This window comes from Larimichthys crocea, chromosome XVI (assembly GCF_000972845.2).
Source record: "Larimichthys crocea isolate SSNF chromosome XVI, L_crocea_2.0, whole genome shotgun sequence".
NCBI lineage: Eukaryota > Metazoa > Chordata > Actinopteri > Sciaenidae > Larimichthys > Larimichthys crocea.
The window spans coordinates 18,920,301-18,941,817 of NC_040026.1; the positions used below are offsets into that span (position 1 = coordinate 18,920,301).

At 40.5% G+C, this 21,517-nt stretch overlaps 2 protein-coding genes across 5 annotated transcripts in view; one reads left to right on the forward strand and one right to left on the reverse strand.

Annotated features, from left to right (window-relative positions):
• Window positions 1-21,517, forward strand: part of pde6c (phosphodiesterase 6C, cGMP-specific, cone, alpha prime) — a 43,488-nt gene that overhangs the window by 16,786 nt on the left and 5,185 nt on the right. For 3 of the 4 annotated variants that reach the window (XM_027289419.1, XM_027289418.1, XM_027289417.1), the window contains exons 4-21: window positions 1,485-1,640; window positions 4,214-4,267; window positions 4,702-4,846; window positions 5,034-5,161; window positions 5,397-5,590; window positions 5,841-5,964; window positions 6,046-6,117; window positions 17,666-17,818; window positions 18,769-18,858; window positions 18,944-19,084; window positions 19,200-19,274; window positions 19,411-19,475; window positions 19,670-19,736; window positions 19,926-19,973; window positions 20,115-20,264; window positions 20,489-20,632; window positions 20,954-21,019; window positions 21,174-21,329. In XM_027289419.1, the coding sequence (XP_027145220.1) occupies window positions 1,485-1,640; window positions 4,214-4,267; window positions 4,702-4,846; window positions 5,034-5,161; window positions 5,397-5,590; window positions 5,841-5,964; window positions 6,046-6,117; window positions 17,666-17,818; window positions 18,769-18,858; window positions 18,944-19,084; window positions 19,200-19,274; window positions 19,411-19,475; window positions 19,670-19,736; window positions 19,926-19,973; window positions 20,115-20,264; window positions 20,489-20,632; window positions 20,954-21,019; window positions 21,174-21,329 (2,028 nt within the window). Of the gene's footprint in view, window positions 1-1,484; window positions 1,641-4,213; window positions 4,268-4,701; window positions 4,847-5,033; window positions 5,162-5,396; window positions 5,591-5,840; window positions 5,965-6,045; window positions 6,118-16,240; window positions 16,894-17,665; window positions 17,819-18,768; window positions 18,859-18,943; window positions 19,085-19,199; window positions 19,275-19,410; window positions 19,476-19,669; window positions 19,737-19,925; window positions 19,974-20,114; window positions 20,265-20,488; window positions 20,633-20,953; window positions 21,020-21,173; window positions 21,330-21,517 lie in introns of those variants that run through there. The other variant, XM_019271944.2, reaches the window with a different exon arrangement.
• Window positions 10,448-12,845, reverse strand: rbp4 (retinol binding protein 4, plasma). The gene is made up of 6 exons (XM_010747745.3): window positions 12,745-12,845; window positions 12,421-12,526; window positions 12,058-12,194; window positions 11,826-11,932; window positions 11,098-11,310; window positions 10,448-10,910 (listed from the first exon to the last, which is right to left on the reverse strand). The coding sequence occupies exons 2-6, from the start codon at window positions 12,523-12,525 to the stop codon at window positions 10,888-10,890; spliced, it is 585 nt and encodes a 194-aa protein (XP_010746047.3). The 5' UTR covers window position 12,526; window positions 12,745-12,845; the 3' UTR covers window positions 10,448-10,887.

Here is a 21,517-nt window from a genome sequence, read left to right on the forward strand (position 1 = left end):
TCAACATTTGTTGCCGTCTTTTGGCATTATATCGGTGGTATATGTATTGCTGGCAGCAGAACACTGTCAGAAATAAAGAAAGAAAAGAGGAAAATCATGCCAGAATTCCTCTGAGCTGTCACAAAAACAGTTGGGGGGGAAATAGCTTCTATCCCATTTTGACAGCAGCTCAGCTAAGTGACGTTTAGACAGCCAGCAAAAAACTGCATACTCACACTCAGTGTGTGTATGCTGTTCACTTGATATGTATAAACCAGCTATCGTTGACTGGAGTGAGGTCTATGTGTGTATTAGCATTCATGCCCTTTTACCACTGCTGTGATGACACTGCTGCAGCAACTGATGCTATCTGTCTGAGGTGTTTATCCTCCTTTTCTATTGTTGTGGAAATCGTTTTCTAATTCAGGCCGGGGCGTTGGCGTTGTTGGGCTCAAACTAGGAAATGGCATGCTGTTAAATTGTGACATTGTGAACGCGTAATGTGATTTATTTATTTTTAATTTTTTAAAACCTATTTATTGTTTTTTCTTGTTGTTGTTTTTTTAGTTTAAACATCCCAAACACATGGCAGCACTGAAAACAATAACTCAAACATTAAAAATACAAATGAACAATGAGATAAATGCAGACAGCAATAAATAAACAACAAAAATAAATAAATGAACAACCTAAATAAATAAACTGCACTAATTTGTCAGCAAATTACTGTGCACTGAAATAAATAAACTGCACTAATTTGTCAGCAAATTACTGTGCACTGAGTATTAGGTCACAACGTTCATTCCCAACAAGAAATTAGATATTTTCCTTATCTCATTCTCCCACTGCCTCCTCCACATCTCCATTCTTCAACCGTTCAACTTCCAAATGCTCTAAAACTCAGAAGCCCTCTTTTTAACAACATAGGTCATTTTCTCAAGAGCCAAACTCGATGTTAAGTTATTTAGCCAGTGGTTAAAGGAGGGGCAACCAACATTCTTCCAACACAATGCAATACAGCGTTTGGCCTGTAGTAAACAGAGGTCAACCATTTATTTATCCAGTACAGTCATCTGGATAAATGCCTAGAATACATAACTTAGGGCAGAATGGTACAGGGGAAGTTGTGATCTGAGAGATATACCTTATCACTGAGCTCCAAGTTTTTTCCATAAACGGTGATATAATGTACCCTGATAACTGTTACACTTATAACATAGATCAGGTATATTAGGATCAAATGTATTTAATTGTACAGGGGAGATGTATGTTCGCATTATCAACGTAATGTGATTTAATTGCTAACTTTCATCAACAAGAATGCTTAAAACTGGAGCTGCTCAGTGGGCCAACGCCAGCAGACTGCCAGCCACGCAATGTCATTTGTGTGAAGCAGATAATTGCAAATATCCTCTGCAAACTGTGTCTGTGTAAACAAAAGGTTTGGAAGGCGGAGGAAAATAAAAGAAATAAATCAGGTTGACATTGTTGGTTTTTTTTGTCAGGTGGTAGCATCGCTGCAGGCCCAGCTGGAGCAGCGGAGGAAGACGGCTGAGCAGAGAGACTTGATGTTCCAGAACTTGTCACAGGAGACGGAGAACCTGAAAAACCAGCTGGTCACCGTTTCTACCCGATGCCAGACGCTGGAAACACAGGTGGTGGTACGTTGACCGTGTTACAAAACCTCTGTACCTGTCCAGACGCACTCGTGAGTGAGAAAAGTTGGCGGTGCTATTATAAAGTTCATCTCCCTCTTTCAAGACCACCGATTATCTTACTGGGAATCTGTCGCGTAATGATGTCGAAGTGTTTCTGACTCACTGCTTCTGCTGGTGCGGATCATAAAAAGTGTTAATGGCACGGTGCTGATTCAATTTAATTTAAGTGCTCATTCAGTAACCTATCTTTGGTTATTGATGCTGAGCCCTAGGATGTTATAAATAATTTTTTTTCTCCAGGCTCTTGGTACCAAAAGTGTGAATACATGGTGAGAAAGTGTAGATGTTTATTAGAATTCCTGAAGGAGAAGTTGTCAGAAATCACTGATAAACAAAAGGTGGTTGAGTGTTTTTTATCCTCTTCTCTGACAGCATGTTTCCACCCTCTGGCCTAGGATTGAATCCTGCAACAGCTTTGTGTTCTCCCATTCTAATATCCTCCATCTCTCTTTTATTTATTTTTTTGCATTATTTATTTATGTATTTTTGCTTATCTGTTGTCCTGATGCAGTAGCAAATCTCTTTTTATTATAATATTTTAGAAAAATTGAAAAATTCAGTTATTAGTGATTTTAGCTGACGCTAAAGTCACAAATATACTTAAAGGGAGGAAATAAATGTGCCCCTGATGAGGTTTTTGAATCACCACGGCACCTGCAGCTAGTGATTTTATTAGATTTCTATCATGTTTATTATTAATTTAAACCGTTTTTTCCAGTGATTCTACTGCATGATAGATTTGTTTACACATGCAGTTATTCCTCTGTCCACTGGGGGTCACTGTGTGATCTCTGATTGTTCTGGCTGCTGACAGTAACCTCCTCCTCTGGAGCAGCATTTACTACTTTGTTGTAATTAGGCTCAAGCGTATCGAATCCAAACAATGTAATCGTCACAGCAGATCTGAGAAAATAACCACAATGTCCAAGTGAGTCTTTGGCAAATCCATATTTGCCACTCCAGTTTTCTACACAATCATTTTATTCCTTATCAAAAGGCAGCACTTATTTTTCGTCAGCTTTCTTTTGATGCTTTGAGCACAGCAGGCCCTTCACTACACCCCCAAGAGCGGTCATCGGGATTCTCTTTGGCTTCTGGAGAGGCTCGGGCAGCAAAAATCAGTATAAAAGTACAAGTTTTGGGGATTTGTAACTTCCTGAAAATCAGCCTTTTATATTTTTGATTTCTCGCCTAGTTCCCCCCCTCCACCCTCAGTATAAAGCCTCCTCTATCTTCAAAACATGTTTCATGTTTGCTTTGAAGGCATGTCCCATGTCTCATGTTAGATGCAACGCCTAATTAGAAGCTCTTTTATAATAAGAGCTTCTAATCAGGTTCTTCAAAAATCTGCTGTGAGGTTAATGTTGACATCAGAGAGTTTGAAGAAGGATTTGTCCATAAAGAGGCAGTTTATGTTCCTCATAAAGGTCATCTGAATGTAAATGCTCTCAGGTTGTTTTGCATAAATCCTGCTCTGGTTTTTAAAGTCGCTACTTTTCGAGGGTTGGAAAACGCACAGGATGTATACAAATGAACAAGGACGACTTTTGAAATCGGCGTCTTTCAGCTGCCACTGCAAGCGGTTTTCTTTATCTTTATGCATGAATGGTAATTTTCCAAGAGCGCCCTCCACTTTCCAAGCCCTCGGCTTAGCTCCATTCTCATTACTAACGGCAATAATCTGACCAGCAGACCACTGACCCATCCTTCCCCCCCCCCCTCGTTCTTGGATACATGAAAGCTATTAGTGGGCTTAGCTTATGGGACATACGTTTAAATCCATCTGGAAAAAGTTGACAAGCTCACGATGCTCACCGAGCCTTAGCACAAAGATGATCGTTTAGGTGTCTACTGTTGCGCTTAGGCGTTGGGTGGGATCAGACATGTAGACCTCTCGGGGTCAGGGTGACAGAATTATGAGACTGTCTTCTAGGGATATATGTCGAGGATTTGGCCTTGGGGACGGTGCCCTAGGTCATGAAGCCAAGTCTCTGAAAACACAATGTATAGATCGATCGTTTGCAGCAGCTTCTATTCGCATTATTAAAAGATTATTGCAACCAGCAAATCTGCAAGTCATATTTTTTTTAAGCCTGTGGCAAAAGTACTGTTTTTAGTATCAGCAGTCGACAGACAAAAATAATATGAACTTGAGGTTCTTCAAAAGGACAGGGTGTATTATTTTCTTCCTTTCATTTGTTTTGGATTGAAGTAAAAGAAGTCGCACATTGTACTGTGAATTATTGGGCCAAAAGCCTTCAGTTGTAAAGATGTAATTTCACTTCAACTGAAATTCTTATTGTTAAATCACTTCCACTACCAGCACCATGTCTAGAATAACTATGTACGGTAACAAAGTGCAGCAGTGCATGCTGTTTTATAGGCTATAACACATTTTTGGATTATTGGGACTTCAATCCAAACTGAAATGTTTCTTGTGTGACAGCTGAATGAGATGTCGACGGTTTGTATATAGCAGGTTAGGGTTCATCTGAAATTTGTTTTTCTCTCCACAGAATGGACAAGTTCCTCCTGCAGACTTGGCTTTGGTACAAGATCAACTGCGAGACGTGAGTCTAGTCAATGATTGACTGTGTGTGTTTCCGTGTGCGCCTGTTTGTCATTTAAGTACCCGCTTTCCTACTATTGAAAGGGATTTTTTTTTTTGCCCGCTGGCTTTACAACTGAAACATCTTGCCTATCAGCCAAATATTTGAGGCTTTTATTTTGAAGCCATTACGCTCTGTTCAGGGCCAGCAAAGTGGATTAACAATAATAATCATTTCAAGTTCATCAATCAGTATGTAGGGCAATAATAGGTGCTCTCAGCAAAGAAAACACTTTATTTTCTCCGTGTGAAAGTGAAAGCAGTATTTCTGTTTTATCCCCCGCTTCAGTTGTTTCTCACGAAAAAAAAATCCCCCTGTCACGAAAGCAAACTTAGCTGTCCTTGAACAGGGCTAATGTCCACCGAATACATAAGGCTTGTGCGTCTCGCCACCAGGCTCTTGAGAAAAACCAGCAGTGGCTGACGTACGACCAGCAGAGAGAGGCCTACGTCCAGTCTGTCCTTGCCCGGACGCTGGAGATGGAGCAGCAGCTGGCCCAGGCGAAACAGGAACATACAAAGCAGGAGGCCACTTCAGATGGTGAGGACATTACTCAGTTTGATTCTGATGTTGTTGTTTTTAAAGCCACCACACTGGACATTAAAAAGGTGACAGCTTCGAGCTGGAAAGGGAGATGAGAACAGTAATAATCCTGGAATTAAAAATAATAGCAACAACAACAGCAGCACTGGGAACTATAAGGCTTTCAAGATTTAATTTGCTTTAGTTCCAGAAAAGGATGCTCAGCTGAAGAACCACTATGACCAGTTGCTGTCGGGGGCACAGAAAGACCTTGAGAGCCAGAAAGAAAAAGTCATCAGAGCCCAGCAGGAGCTCATTGTGCAGAGGGAGCAGGTAAGCGTGATTTATGAGCGTTTCATTTCATCACTGTTGACTCATTTAGTTCTTTTCCAGGTCGTTCCCGCTTCTATGTAATAAAGATTGACTCCCTAATTAATTCTTACACTTATACGCCGACTCTATTCAAACATATTCAGGCATCTTTATAATCAATTTGTAGAACTCTAGCTGAGAAATTGGATAGACGACAGCTACATAAATTTGTGTTTTTTTCTCTGTGGCCCTGCAGACCATGAACGCTCAGGCTGAGCTGCAGTCTCAGGAGGAGCAGGTCGCCAGGCTCCAGGACGAGATGTCGTCCCTTCAGAGGAGCTACGAGGACAAGTGCGGCGAGCTGACGTCCTTTTTGAGGAAGTACAAAGAGAAGAGCAACCAACTGGAGGAGGCCAAGGTGCAGCTGCAGGCGGAGCGGCTCAGCAACAGGTAAAAGCGAGTCCGCTTTTGAAATCGAGTAGCGGTGGCTCTCGGATCTACTCAGTTGCGACGGAATTACACAGGCGTATGATTGTGGGAAAAGGCCAGACAAAAATCTGACTGACGAGTCACTGACAAACCCCCTTTTTATGAATGTGCAACAATAACGGCTATCAGCCAGTGTTTTTTTACTAGTACTATATAAGAAAACAGGATTATTCTGAATATTTTTTGTGTATTACATCAACGCCACATCCAGACATGATGTGAGCGAGGAGAGGAAAGTGTCGTTTGAGCGGGCCGACAGGATGAGAGCGGAACTGGAGAGCATGGACATGAGGTTGGAGGAGGAGAGGAAGAGGTCTGCTGAACTTCTGCTGCAGGTAACACTTTCTAAAAAGTTAGCAACTCGACATCTCTTGAATTATAGCATTGCATTTTTACTGATCATGAGGCCTTCGCAGGTGAACGTGCTGCAGAAATCTCTTCTGAGCCAAAATGAAGAACAGAGGAGGATCGCAGCGCTGGAGCAACAGGTAACACCGGCTCACACAAGAAGAAATCTGTATCAAATCTTCATCCAGTGGTGTGTTTTTGCATCATTTGAAGTGAGCACTCGTCAAATGACAGGCTTTACTGATTGCACATAAAAAAAACAAACTCAGATGCAACTATTCCGAGAGACTATTATTTTCTAAAAGTAGCGGAATCCATACTGATCCCACTTGTGCATTTTAAGTACCGGCAGTTCTTGCCTCTTTCCCTCTCTCGTATCTCTCCCCTCGCCGCCTAAGATCCAACTTTCTGCCAAGGACTTTGAGAATGAAAAGATCGATCGCCAGAGCATGCAGCACCAATTACATAAGGTGCTGAAGGAGCTTCGCAAGGCCCGGGATCAGATTACTAAACTGGAGACTGCTGTAAGTGTTTTACTGCACTCTTTACCCACATGTTCATTGTTAAGTCAGTCACAAACAATGGCTCTTAGTACAGAGCACATCATATATTCAGTTCATGTTTTTTTACTTTGATCTTCAGAGCAGTTCTTCAGAGTATTTTTTTTTTCTGTTTCAGAAACAGCCAAACACCCGTTTCTCCGAGCCCAGCTCCTACAACAGCTTGGAGTTTGAGCGTCTTAACATCAACGACCCTTACGGTCCCACATCTCCCTCCAAAGTCACCAACCTCCTGGACGAGAGTTTCCTGGAGTGCCCAAAGTGCCGGGCACATTATCCCACCAGCCGCCACAGGGAGCTCCTGGCACACATTGACTACTGCCTTGCCTGAGCTTAAAAGATGGTCTATGCCATAAGATCCATCTGGGGGAAAATTAACGCCTAGTTAAGACACCTGGCGAGATAGAAAGGGAAATCTGAAAATGGTTTTAGATTATTCGACATGTTCAAATCTGAAACACAGCACTCCACAAACACAGCCCTCTCTTGTGAGTAAAAGATATTTTTTAAACATTCCCATAATGATCACTGGATATTAATTTATAACACATTCAACAAGCATATTAGTGCCTGCTGTTCCTATTAACATCGTTTAGTTCGTTACTGAAACAGGCTGTGGTCAGTCATCGTTTTGTCTTCGCTCCAAGAGATATTCAAACGGTTATTTTGCCTCAGATTAGATTAAGATCCAAACAGATGGAATACGCGAAGATTGTTTTTATTTATAAATAGGAATCAAGGGAATCATAGAAATCCTAAAATGCTGGATATTTCATATTCAAATCACCTTAAAAAGTGTTTAAGTCTGTTTCATGCTAAATGATTATGACCATTTTTTAGTTCTTTTTGACCTTTCGAGTAACATCAGACCCAAGATTGAATCATATTCCCTCCATATGTTTACTTTTGTGGTGTTTCTGCTTCGTTTTTTTGCGTACATTTATATTTTTCACTTTTTCCTTTTGATGAAGCTCTTAAAGAATTCTGTTTTATTTTTCTGTGCGTTTGATGAAATTATTTATTCTTGGGTTGTTGTTTTTTTGTGTGGACTACTGCGATTTTAATGAAAGCTTTTATTTTCCCTCGGTAAATGTAAGCAATTATAATTATGTGTTGTGCTTTTAAGAGGCCTTTTTTTTTTGTATCATCATGGGAAGGAACTTTATTGTATTATTTTTAAAAAGCGTTTACCTGCCTCATATGTTCCACACTGTTTCTCCACTCTAGTAATTAATACCTTTTTGGTGGTATTGTGTAACATTTTCTTTGTAATGTGTTATTGAAGCCGTATTTTCATTGTTCTTACCCCCAGGCAACATTGGTCATTTGACATTTTAACAGTATTGAGGTGAAGGACAAAATAATAGTGAAAAAATATTCCAATGTTCCAGATTTTTTTGTGTTCTTAGACATTCTGAGTCATAAGTTTTGACAAAACATGTAATTAGCCCGCCTTGCGTTGCCTATTTAATTCCTAGTTGTGTTCATTACCAAGTGTAGCAGGGTTTCTGTCTAGTGTTTTGCAAACACTTGGTTAAACCGGGGTGACTGTAACCACGACCCCTGAGCTTCCGTTAACCCTTAACCACGTAGTTTAATTTGCCTAAACCAGACCTTAAACATACAGTACTTCCTCCTGGAGCTCATAATTGGTCACAAGGCTTCAGGTTGTCTGTGTATTCTTCTCAGTTCGAGTGGAGCTCATTTCCGTCTCCACCTTGACATTTCAAGCCTCCAACCCTGTGAGGCTGGAATGAGATTGTATGAGTTAATTCCTTGTACTGAACTATTTAAGGCAGGGGATTAGTAAAGGTCCTCTCGGTAGGGGAAAGGGGTTAAAAGCTGTCCTTATTCCTGCTGCCTTGGCAATGTGACAAGATGGACTTAGGACAGACAGACAGAACGACACTGCTATACTGTCAGTTTTAACGTGTCTTTTTAAACAATCCAATCCAAGAATTGCAAGACTTTTGTCCATTCTGCTGTTGTTTTTTTAAAGCTATCTTTGTTTTATCCTAATCATGTGCTCCAAAGTTGTTTTGCCATGCAGTGTACTGTACAAAAGGTGCAATAAAGATGCAAATCTCTTAACACGACAGTTTTTGGTTATTAAATATACTAAAATAAAATAATTAAACTGCTGTAAAAATCAGTTTGACATTGTACCCAAACATTTTTCTGTAAAATAAGTGTGGCCAGACATCATTTTAAAGTATAGTTATTATAGAAGACCCACAGTGGAGAAGTGATGGGACGGATAAATGCCGAGAATGTTAAACTCGTGTGTCTGCTTTGATAGTGACAGGATTAGACTTCGCCATTTACCACAGGGCTGATGTAACGCACTCTGATATTTCATTCTGTAATTGATTTTTAACTTAATCTACCAAGCAACAAAGTATTCATGATGAAAACATTTAATCAATCTTTATAATCCCTTGTTGACCCATCAGATTCTGTGATGCTGAAAGATCAGTAATAAAAAAACTCAAGTCTACACCCACACAGTGGTGTGCCGAGCTAAATGCTAAAGTCAGCATGCTGATATGCTGCTGTTTCACTAATATAATGTTTACTATGTTCATTTAATCTGAGTTAGTGTGCTAACATTTGCGAATTAGGCCTGAACACAAAGTGCAGCGGAGGCTGATGGGAATGTCAATAGTCTTGTAGGGCATGTATCGGACAAATTCAAATTTTGACATGATACTGCCACTACATGAAAAATTAAGAAATCAACTGATTAAAATTCATCCTGTGGCAAGACATTAATGTCTGTATCAAACTCAAGCAATCTCATTTTATTCAAAATCAGCAAAAGTCATGGTCATAGATCACCAAAGATCTTTGGGATACATCATCTGGGAACCATGAATGTACAGAAATATTCATGCACATTTTGAGCTATTTTAAATGAAACCTTGGACCTCCTGGTGTTGCTAGATAAAGGTCGCAAAAATCTTCATTATTGATCCCTTAGGTATCATGAATATCTTTACCAAATGTCAAACCAGCTGTCAAGACTAGTTCATCCAACAACTACATCCATCTATGACAAAATCGTAAAAACTATATTTTTCTGGATAATGTCATATACACAGAGGAAATACTCATTGCTATGTTAATGTTGTCCAATGTCAAGTCTCGATTTGATCATGTAACATGATATGATATATAGTACCTAGGACCCAACATGGATGGATGGGTCATTTTCCATAACCACTTATCCTCATCAGGGTCACCGGGGGCTGGAGCCAATCCCAGCTTCCCATTGGGTGACAGGCGGGGTACACCCTGGACAAGTGGCCAGTTCATCATAGGGGCTGACATCATGCTCACATTCAAATTTCCTATGGGAAATTTAGAGGCAATTAACCTATTAAACCTGCATGTCTTTGGATTGTGGGGGGGAAACCGGAGTACCCAGAGAGAATCCACACACACACACACAAGGGGGAGATGATGCAAGCTCCACACAGAGAGGCCCCAGCTGTTGTTGTAATGGGCAATGTTGTAACCTTACAGACATGTTATAGCATGTCAACCAAAAAAAATGACAGGTTTAATATTACAATACAGTAAAGGAAGCTGTTTTTATTTCACACATTTTAGTTTGATGCTTTTTTCACAATGATAAAAGATTCAAAACACAAAATTCTGCATATACTTTAGATTTTGGTGTATTTGATTGACTGACTCCCGAGGCAAACAACATAAATTCATTATTTGCAATGCAGGAATACAGATAAATATTTCAGGACAATCAAATTTGATGTTGATAATGTTTTATTCCAAAAAACTGGATCATTATACAAGTATACATCATAAAATCAAGAAACAACCAAAGTACTATCTTAATATGTATGTATTAAGGTTTGGTAACAACATCTGCTTTTGTGCTACAAGATACTGTAAGTCCTTCAGTGTAAAAATGAAGCCAGTGACTCTGAGTCTTTTTATAGTAAACATGGTGGTCATAGTCCAGAGTTGCAGTAATGTTCACCTTGAGCTGAGATCCAAACAACTGTTTGTGTGTCACATTGGCCTGAAAAGTTTTAGTGATCCGATAACCACTAAAGTTCAACTGATAAATAAGCTCGTGTAACATTAATCTGAAGAGCTTACAAAAAACGAAACGTGACAGGTGTTAAGGATAAAATGTTAAAAAGGTCTCCTCTACTAATAAGCACATTTCTATTTACAGTGTAGACAGTTTATAATTCGCTGTTTTTTTAAAGTTTATTTTTAAAGAAGAATGGGCTGCTTTCTCTGTTAGGATAGACAAAGACAGTAGAGGAGAGATACCTCAGTCCAAAATCAGCAAAAGTATCAGAGGTGGGTGCTTCAAAACTAAGTTGCAGTGTCGCAGAAACCTGCAGTGGAAAGAAGACAAAATATTTTACAAAAAAATACCACGTCATTATGTCAAACATGTAAAAACCTTATTATATTTTAATGTCGTAAAAATGTCCATGTTATCAGTTAATCAAGTTAGACAGTAATTAACTTAACTCACATAGAAAAGTCATGTCACTGAGCGTTTAATTAAGCTCAACTCACCGGTGTGTGGAACGCGTCTGTATTTGCCCAGCATGCAGATGTCCGCCTTCATCTGGGTGACGGTGGCCTGGTCCTCGGCCCTCAGACCGGTCGGATGACGAGAGAATATGAAGGAGTAGCCATCAAGGCAAGTGCCATCAGCATCCACTACCCTACAGGAGTAGTGGACGGCGTAGTTGTCGTAGTCAGTGGCAATCACCCAGTGGTCATCATCTGAGAGAGGGGAAATTGTAAAATGGAGAAGTTTAGATTTTCACCAAAGCGCCCTTTTATAATTTTTTTAAAACTTGCAGTGTCAGGCCAACATATGACAATGGACCTATGTCTCTTTCTTTCTATGTGGCAGTTTTTCTTGTTTATGAGATAAATGCTGTTTCTATTCAAATGTTGGTAAAGTTCCCTTTAAAGACAGACTTTGCACTTGCTTATCTCTTGTTCACACTGATTACTCTGTCTGCAATTTAAAGAAACACAATGCTGGAAGTTACAAAGAAATCCATGAATCAAGTCAACAGCTGATGCAATGATATGAGGTATTGTCGGTAATAATCACAACCGCTTGGATCAGGGAACCAAGTGTGTCAGCTGATGATCAAATTAAATCAACAGTTGTCCAAAGGTCAATGTAAAATCAGCTGACGTTTCCAAAAGTTAATCTTAATGCATGTTCATACAGAAACCAACAAATTCAAGTAAGTTTCTGTTCATGTAAATGTCCCACAACTCACTTCCACTCTGCAAGTAATTTGCAACTCCCCAGTATTTCATCCTGAACTTGGCAGGATCAAGAGTTTCCTCAAAGGTGGCCAACATTTGGGCGCACATTTCCCAGTTGCTAGAGGTCGAAAAAAGAATAGGACGTTATGAAAAGATGAGGTGACAAAATAGAACCGATAAAGAGGGGAGGGATCATACTGATTTAAGCATAGTCAATACTTCACAGTAAAGAGGTGAACTCACTTGAGGATGATGACTCTGCCTGAAGCAGTGGCAGTCATGGTGCCATCTTCTTCGATTTGAAAATGGGCCACAACGTTGTCAATTAAGAACAAACCCTCTGGGTCCTTTTTTGCTACGGCATACCATGTCCCTGCATACTACAAGAAAGAAATCCATGTTTAAGTCCATTTTACTCAGTCCTTTTAATTAAAGGTTAAAGCACAGAATACTCCAAGGTTTTTCTTTAGAAAATAAAAATGGAAAAAATCTCAGACATGCAGTCGAATTAGCATTACACAGAAGAGATGTTCCTCTCTAAAGACTGAAGGTAGTTCTACAAAGTAGATATGAATACGAACATCAACTCATGAGGAACCAACTCACCAAGGTCCTGTTAAAGTTCGGCATAACCTGGATGTTGGCCACCTGGCAGTTCTGTTGTGCCCAGGACAAAGCCAGGAGGCAGAAGGCCACAACGTACCGCAGCATACTAGTCCAGAGGAAGGAAGAAAAAAAAAGACAAACAGACATAAGGGAAAGTGTTTGAGAACACTGACGTAGAAGACAGACACATTTGTCAGCCACGATGCCAGGTGATCTCCATTCATGGCAAGTAAAGTATCCACAAATTATTGCCCTATGAGCTAAAAACGAAAAGATCCAAAACACAAATCAGTTCAAAATGTTTCACAAATTGTCAAAGCCTACCTGGTTACCAAAATGTGGACAGCTCACAGAAATCCTGGTTGGTTGCAGCCTTATATACAGCTGGCTGGAGATCGGTACCTCCCCTTCACTCGCCCATTGCTAACTTGCCTTCCACACTGGACAAACATTTACATAACTGCAGGCCCCCAGTCTTATTGATTAGTGTGTTCTGTTCTAAGAGAAGAGAAAAGAAAAAACCACCAGCAAAGCCAAGGAGAACATGTGGAAAACGTGTATGTTCAGATACAAACGCTGAGAAAGCAAGGTTGTCAGGGAGGATGATTGATTTTTGCAAAAAACTTACAGCTACATGTAACTACACTTTAACATCATAAATAAAAAGTGAGATGTTTTTGTGTGCACAGACTGAGCCTGTGCACTGTGGCACCCTATAATGTAATAACTTCCTGAAAGTGTTACTGAAAGTTGTTTTGTGGTTGTTTTTATGAGGTAGTGATTTGTTGGAAAGAGGTTTAAGGAAGAGTTACATGGGTACCTCCAGTGCTGCACAGAAAAAGTTTTGAAAAAAAAAAATCCTCCTGAAAATGTAATAAATTCCCAATAATGTATGTAAGTTATTAAATTATCGGTAAAAATGTTATTACAATATCAGTCAGTAATTACATTATTGGGTTTATTACATTTTCAATCGAGCTAAGTGCAAATTTTATTACAGGAAATTATTATTATTATTATTATAGGGTGCTACATGCACTAAATGTGTTTTTTTTTTACATAATAAAAAGTTGTTGTGCACCCTTCCCGGCAGCATCTGAATTATTGCATCAGCTGTCAAATGGATTTACTTTTGTAACTCCCAGCACTGTGTTTGTATAAATGGTGGACACAGTGCTCAAGTCCACTCACAACAGAAAATAATCAATGTGAAGGAGAGATAATCGCTAATTTATCTTTGATCCAAGCACAAAGTCTGAAGTTTCAAATAATGAAATCAGTCCCAGCATATTTGCTTTCACAGCATTGTTATTATCAGTATTTTTGTATGTATGTTTAAGTATTTTTGTGCTCATAGCACTAGACAAAGTTAGTACTATTCCACGGTGCTTTGCTGTTGTTTTGCACATGTAAGTGGTCATCTGAGAGACTGTTTGAATGAAAGAGCACAGCACTGCCAGACATCTGCAGGTTGCATAACCAAAGCTGGGGCCAGTGGAAATAGTGCAATTACTCATTCTCAGCTGAAATAATAGCAGCTGGAATTTGTCCAGTGGCAGAGCAACGTTACATAATGGACACGTTTGGCCAAGAAATGAAGTACTGTACATTACACTGCCAGGTGTGCACATGCATTTAACATTCGTCTGAGCTTTTGGGCTTTAAAGAAGGCACTTTGGGTGTTTTCTCCTTTCACCTAAACATAATGCAATCCATTCAGACCACTATCTCCAGCCTAAAGAGTTCAATCAACACTGTCACAAAAAGTATAGACGCAGGGTGATTGCCCTTGATTGAAATAGATTGCACCGGTGTTCGAATTAAGATAACACAGTGAGGAGCCCGCACCAGGTAAATTACATTTCTGCAGGCATCTTTACTTGCTAATTAATTTAGTTTTCAGTGACAGAAGACCTGTAAATAAGGATCAGGTTGGGAAATGTTCATGCTATGGCAGCTATGCAAGACGACATATGACATTGTTCTTCTTGCAAATGAATAAAGTTGAATTCATAAGCAATAAAACAAAGTAGTACAAGTACTTTTGGTGATCGTTGGTGGAGCTGAGGCGGGGTGAATGACCCCTGGGTGCAATGGCACCCATCTGCCAATCAAAGCGGCCACACTCTTAATTAAGCATAACTTTAAGCATTAATATAATTTGAACAGTTGAGTTCTATACAAATTCACCCTCAGTACAGTTGTCATGTGCAGGAAAATTATCTTAAGAGATCAAAACTGTTTTTGGTACCAGGCTGTAAACATGTTTATTTCTGCTGTGAAGTTGGACATTTTAACATAGGGACTTATGGAGACTGACTCACTTCTGGAGACAGCCTCAAGTGGACGTTTTAGGAACTGCAGTTTTTGGCACGCCTGCATTGGTTTCACCTCTCAGCCATGGAGGTTAACTGTTCGGGTATGACCAAGTCGCCTCCTGTGGGTAATGTTAGTCAGTTTTCTGCAGTAAGGTCACCTGACGACGGCATCTTTAAAGCACTTGTGTGAGATTTAGTTGCATTTAGCAGGACCCGTCTCTAAGATAATGAAAACACAATTCTTAATTTCATGCAATAACACACTAATGAAACACTGAATATTATATTACATTTTCTACCAACAGATCCGCCCGAATCTGACACAAATTAAATGTGTTAAGTAAAAGTGTAACAGACCCAATTTAATATCCCCAAACCACAGAGAATGAAATAAAATCAGTTTTATTAAGATTTACACAATTGGGAAAATACTTTAAAAAGACTTCGATTAATAATTGATTCAATTTAGTTCAAAGAAACAGAAAAATACTGGGATTTGCTATCAGAAATATTCAGAATTCATCATGTTCATCATTACATTTGGTCATCTCTGTGTCTCTCTGTCTGTCTTTCACACTCCAACACCAAACCACTGTGAAATGCGAGGCTCTACTCCCCAACGCCTCACATCCATACACCTTTCCTAGCTCTCCCTTAATAAGCTTCCCTTAATCTGCACATCAAAAATAGTGGGGAGCTCCTTGTCTTGACAGCTTGCCAGCAGCTAACCAGACAGTGCATTAGTTAATAATAGCCGGCCACCTTTGTTTAGGGCCTTGTTCTCAGACGTCCAGATCTCACTTAACTGGCCAATTTCCAGATCTCAGACTGATACCTCCATGATGACTGGTGATTCGATTAGAGCGCGCAGCTAAGCTCACATATTTAGAGCCTTGGATAGGTTACCATTATAGCTCTTAGTATGAACAACAGTGGCTGCGGTTGACACTATTTGGGTACTTCAGTGTTATCACACACCAATCAACGATACTATGCAAGGGTCAGACGGAGCCAGGCTGCTGCTGTGGTGCTTGTTGGTTCACTGGGAAGTCTCTGCTGCAATAAAATGGAACAGAAGCATAATTAGTATCACTGGAAACACCAATGGCTGTCTATTAATAAGTAAGCAGTGATTGTGGGGAGGTTTGGGTACTGGTGTGAGTCCAGGAATTGTTCCAGTCAGTGAATGTTGAGCTCCAACTCCAACAGGTGTTTCCAAGGTGTCATAGTTTCATGTTTCATGGTCTTTTTTTTACCATCCATGCATCCCACCTGGCATTTGACCTGACAACACTCTCTCCTCCTCCTCCTTCCCTTCAGAAGAGGAGGATTGCCCGATATAAAATGATCAGCGTTTGGGATTTGCGGGGTTAAGGACGCTTAGAGCAAGGGGTTTTAATGGCATGACGTCACATTAATTAGTGGCCACTTTGATCCTTTCAGCCTCTAAGCTGCACTCTGCCCTATTCTGTCCGTCGGTGGACACGGGGATGTGTTAGAGGACTCCCTCGGGGACCGTGGAGGAGAATGCACGTCCGCGCAAACGGATGCTACTGAATCCACCCCGACCCCTCTGTAGGCCACGGCACAGCTTCTTCTCCACTCTCTGCAGGTGATGCTTTTGTGAAAAAAAAGAGTCCTGGAATATATATTTATATATATATAAAAAAACTACTACGACTTGAAAATGGCAGACAAGGGCAGCGTGGAGAAATACCTGGAGAACAACCCGCAGTTCGCCAAAGAATACTTTGACAAGAAATTACGCGCCGAAGCTCTGAGCGCCGCCTTTAGCGCACCTGTCGACATCAAGGACACAGCTTCCTTCAAGGATGTTAACTCCCTTCAAGAGTCCGCTATCATCTTCGAGCTGGTCCAGGAGCTCCAGAAACCGGGTTCAATGGAGCAATCCCTTCACAAAGTGTTGCAGAGAGTCGCCCTGATCTTACAGGCCGACAGGGTCGGTTATTACCTGTGCCGGGCCAGAAACGGAATACCTGAGCTCGCCACTTGCCTCTTTGACGTGACTCCAACGTCCAAATTCGAGGCGAACATGGTCCACCCGCAGGGTGAAATCGTGTTTCCTCTTGATATGGGTGTTGTCGGTTTCACCGCCCAGTCCAAAAAGCCACAAAATGTTCCGGACGTCTCATCGGTGAGAAGTAGTGAAGTCCCCAACCCCGTGCGCTCTAGTGCGCGCTCTCTCTCTTAGAAATTAGTGTGTGCGTGACTCTAAAGCTGTCAAAAAATGTTTTATTTATTAATATTTTTTGCTATGTGTGAGTGAAAATGACCCCTGTAGCCTTCATAAGTGTTTAATTTATTATTTTATGAACTTGAACATAGTTTCTTCCTCAATGTGCTCAGCATCAGGTTCATAAGTTAGAGAGAGAGAGGACATGATGAGGTTCTTGCTATTGTTGCTCTGAAAAAATTAGAAATAATTTTGCATTTGCATTTTAAATAACTTCAGATATTGAAATGGTTAAAATATGAATGAAAAAGTTTTTTTATTTTGTTTTGTATGATTTGATATATTCTGATTGCAAGTCATTTTGTTTGCAACAACATTTATGATCACTAATTAGTTCTTGTCATGTGCTCCAACATTGCAGAATATCATGATAGACTCACCCAGCTTGTGAATGCAGCGAGTGTAGCCAATAATAGAATATTGATAACCAAATAAATAACAAATCAGGAGTTCATTTATTTAAAAAAAAAAAAAAAAGATCAGACAGCATGCTGCCCTTTATTGGAAAGAAAGTCAGTGTTGGATTATTTGTGAATATGAATCTTTGAATCTTGACATGCAAGCCTTATAAAACAACCCCGAGCTGCATAGAACAAAAAGAGATATGAATGTGCATGTGTATGTCAGTGATGATGTCAAACCTTTTTTTTTCTTCCCCCTTCTCTTGATACAGAACAAAAAGTTCTGTGACTTTGTGGACAAACAGACCGGATACAAGACTAAATGCATGCTCACGTACCCTCTGATGGCTGACAAAGAGTGCCTTGGAGTTGTCATGGCACTAAACAAAATAGGAGCTGACGCGTTCTCTGCAGAGGATGAAAAGGTAAGAATACACACTCACTCTGATCCCATGTGATTTACCGAGCGAGCTGGAACAGGGTTATGTTGCGGGCACCCTTCATAGCAGTTTTCTTTTTGTCTCAAGCAGCTAAAACACAACATATTTTGCAGCAGTTCCTTTGTTTACCATATCAGTAGTTGCTTGTCTGCCATTTAAAAATTGCAACTAACTAAACATCATTGCTGTAATTACATCTCATCGGTAGGGTGCAGAACACTCCCATTATGTCAGTGGAAGCCAATCAGACCTTAGTGGCTGACTTGTGAAGCATTCTAATTGAAAACATGAAAAAGAAATAATGATTTAACTGGAATATGCTACCTCTGTCGTCTGAATCAGATCACATTCACGGCTGTCTCTTATTATTCCGAAGCCATAAACTCACAACCGAGGCACAGTTCCATAAATACTGAACTGGGTCAGATGGAAATGATGTTTTTATGGACCACTGAGGTTGATTTTAAGCTATACTGAAGATAGCTGAGAAACTGAGAGTAAAAAAGATCTAAGGAGGGGATTTATGGAAATGATGCCCAGGGCAGAGGCGTGCATTCTAATGTCTGATATCTCTGCATTCTTTGTGTTAGGTATAGTCAGAGATTGTTTACTTCTCTCTCTGTCTCCTGACATACTGGGTAAAAATCATCCATCTGCAGAATGTAAACTTCAGGATTTAGGTAAAACGGACTCATTTGGACTTCGTCTGTCTTAATCAGTCAACAGAGGGTTTGGTATTTGCAAGTGTAATGAACTGCAAAGACCTATAAAAGGTATTATCATGCAAATCCATGTACATTCTAAGGATATGTGTTCCCTTCTCCCACGATGTTATTCCTATACAGTTCACTTTACATAATAAATCACACCTTTGCTGGAGGAAATGCGGCTAAACGTGCTGATTTGTATTAACAAAATCTCTGCTCGTATTTTAGCTCTTCCACAAGTACATGGACTTTGCTCAAGTCATCGCCCTGCAGCATTTCACGTCCTACATGTTCAATGTGGAGTCCAGAAGGAGTCAGGTAAACCTTCCTTTTGGTTGTACTGTTTCATATTTCTGAGAGTTCATGCTATACATGCCAAACACCCGCATTCTTCGTCTCACAGGTGCTGCTGTGGGCGGCCAGTAAAGTGTTTGAGGAGTTGACGGACATTGAGAGACAGTTCCACAAAGCGCTCTACACTGTGAGGACCTATCTACAATGCGAGCGATACTCAGTGGGTCTGCTGGACATGACCAAAGAGAAGGTTGGTGTTGCGGAATAGATCCGATTTTCGCAAGACAGAACAGGATTGAATGGATTGCATTCACGGATACAGGGATGTGTAACTTAAAACTAATTGTGTTTTTTCCCCCCTGTAGGAATTCTATGATGAATGGCCGGTGAAGCTGGGAGATGTGGAACCCTATAAAGGACCAAAAACACCAGACGGCAGGGTAATAAACTTGTTTTTCTCCTCATTAATTCGGTTTCGCAAGTATTTTATATCATACTCTCTTCATCTTCCCTGTTGTGTAACGTAGTTTTAAAGATGATTAATAATTTCTAACAGGCTTCTTGTTTTCAATGCAGGAAGTCAACTTTTACAAGATCATTGACTACCTCCTGGAAAGCAAAGAAGAGATCAAAGTCATACCGTGAGATACAAATCCACAGTTCATTTCAAAATAAAAGTAACTTACTAACCTGTTTTGACATTTGAAAATGGAAGCATCGCATATATTTTAAAATACATGAAGCATTCATGCCTGTCTGCAAACAATTCTTGTTTCTCGGGGAATAATTATCTCCCTCCAGCTCACAGCACTCTGTATGCTTCTCTCTTTTTCAGTGGACCGCCCGCAGATCACTGGGCTCTGGTTAGCGGACTACCGACCTACGTTGCAGAGAACGGCTTTGTAAGTCTGCTGCAAGGCAATGCATTATCAGAATCATTCAAATTAAGCCCAAGAATTATGACGAGTCGAGTGGGAACTGGCTCGTGGAGACATATCAGCATCTAATGTAGTCAAAGGAAGGACACAGTCTGACTTATGTAGGCTGCAATACTCGACTGACTTTAATGTTTTTAATGTGACCGCCTGCAGATTTGCAACATGATGAACGTGGCTGCAGATGATTTCTTCACTTTCCAGGTGAGGAGATGAGTTCTCTGCCAATCCACATCATTTGAATTATGCATGTGTTCATATTTGCACACAGTTTTCATATACTTAGACACATTAAGGCCCTCCCTGTACAACATCAAACAGTTTTGATGCTCTTGTGTCTTCCAGAAAGAGGCTGTGGATGACACGGGTTTTCTCATCAAGAACGTCTTGTCGCTCCCCATTGTCAACAAGAAGGAAGAAATCGTGGGCATCGCCACTTTCTTCAACAGGAAAGACGGCAAGCCGTTTGACGAACATGATGAACAGATCACCGAGGTCAGCAGCAGGCTCTCGTATATCTTTTTTTTAGGACATCATGTTGTCATCTGTCATCAGATTTGTTCTGATTTTGGAGCATACATTTGCATGTTAATGAAGGAAAGGTCTGCTGTAGTACCCACCCGTGTGTTAAAGTGATGATCTGAAAGTATTCCGCACTCTGTTTGGATACATTTCTTCTCTCTCATTCTTTGTTTTCTCACTCTCATCGCTGGCACCAGGCTCTGACACAGTTCTTGGGTTGGTCGGTGCTGAACTGCGACACCTACGACAGGCTGAACCGTATGGAGTACAGGAAAGACATCGCCCAGGAGATGCTCATGTACCAGACCAGATGCACCAAAAATGAGATGCTGTCCATTCTGGTCAGTATCGCCTTTTGACTTTCCTCTCTCCCCTTTGATGTCTCTCAGCATTTGATCAAAAGGCCACTCAAGCGGGAATTGAAAAGTAGTCAAAGGTTAATGCTCAGTGAGTAACAGAGGTTCCATAGAGGCTATTAGAGGACTAATGAAAGCTCTGGAGGATCACTTATCCACTCAGTAGCTAACATTAGAAAAAGATGACAGAACAGTTTACAAGGTTACAGCTTGGGGCGCTTGCCTGAAGTATCTGAAAACACATTCTGTCTTCATAGGTCGAATGCAAATGCTGCTCTAAATCATCATTCTGTCTTTTATAACCAGAACACCAAAGAGAAGTTCGACGCAGACCCCGAAGACTGCGACCAGAAAGAGATGTACAAACTATTGGTATGTTTCGTTTACGCCCGCAGAGCAATTACATTACATTACAGTGCTTTCTTAAAACTGACATTGTAATCACGTTCTTGTTAAGTATTGAATGCTTCATGTGTGTGTGTGTGTGTGTGTGTGTGTGATTTGCTTTGCGTTTTCTTGTGTTCAGAAAGCAACCTGCCCACCAGCCGACAACGTCAACGGAGAGAATCTGTACAATTTCGGCTTCAGCGACTTCCCCGTCACGGAGTTCGACCTCATCAAAGCCGGCATTCGCCTTTTCTTTGAGCTCGGAGTGGTCGAAAAGTTTAAAGTTCCTGCAGAGGTGAGGCACCCTGAATGCAACAGGATGCTCTTAATGGTGCCGGTCGTGTGGTATCTGGAGAATATCCCGATTTGTGTCTGCAGACGCTGCTGTTGTCCAGCTGGAATATAATTGTACACATGACGCTCATTAATGTTGTATTTTATCAGTATTTATTAAAAATATATTTGGAATTGACCGGATTAAAG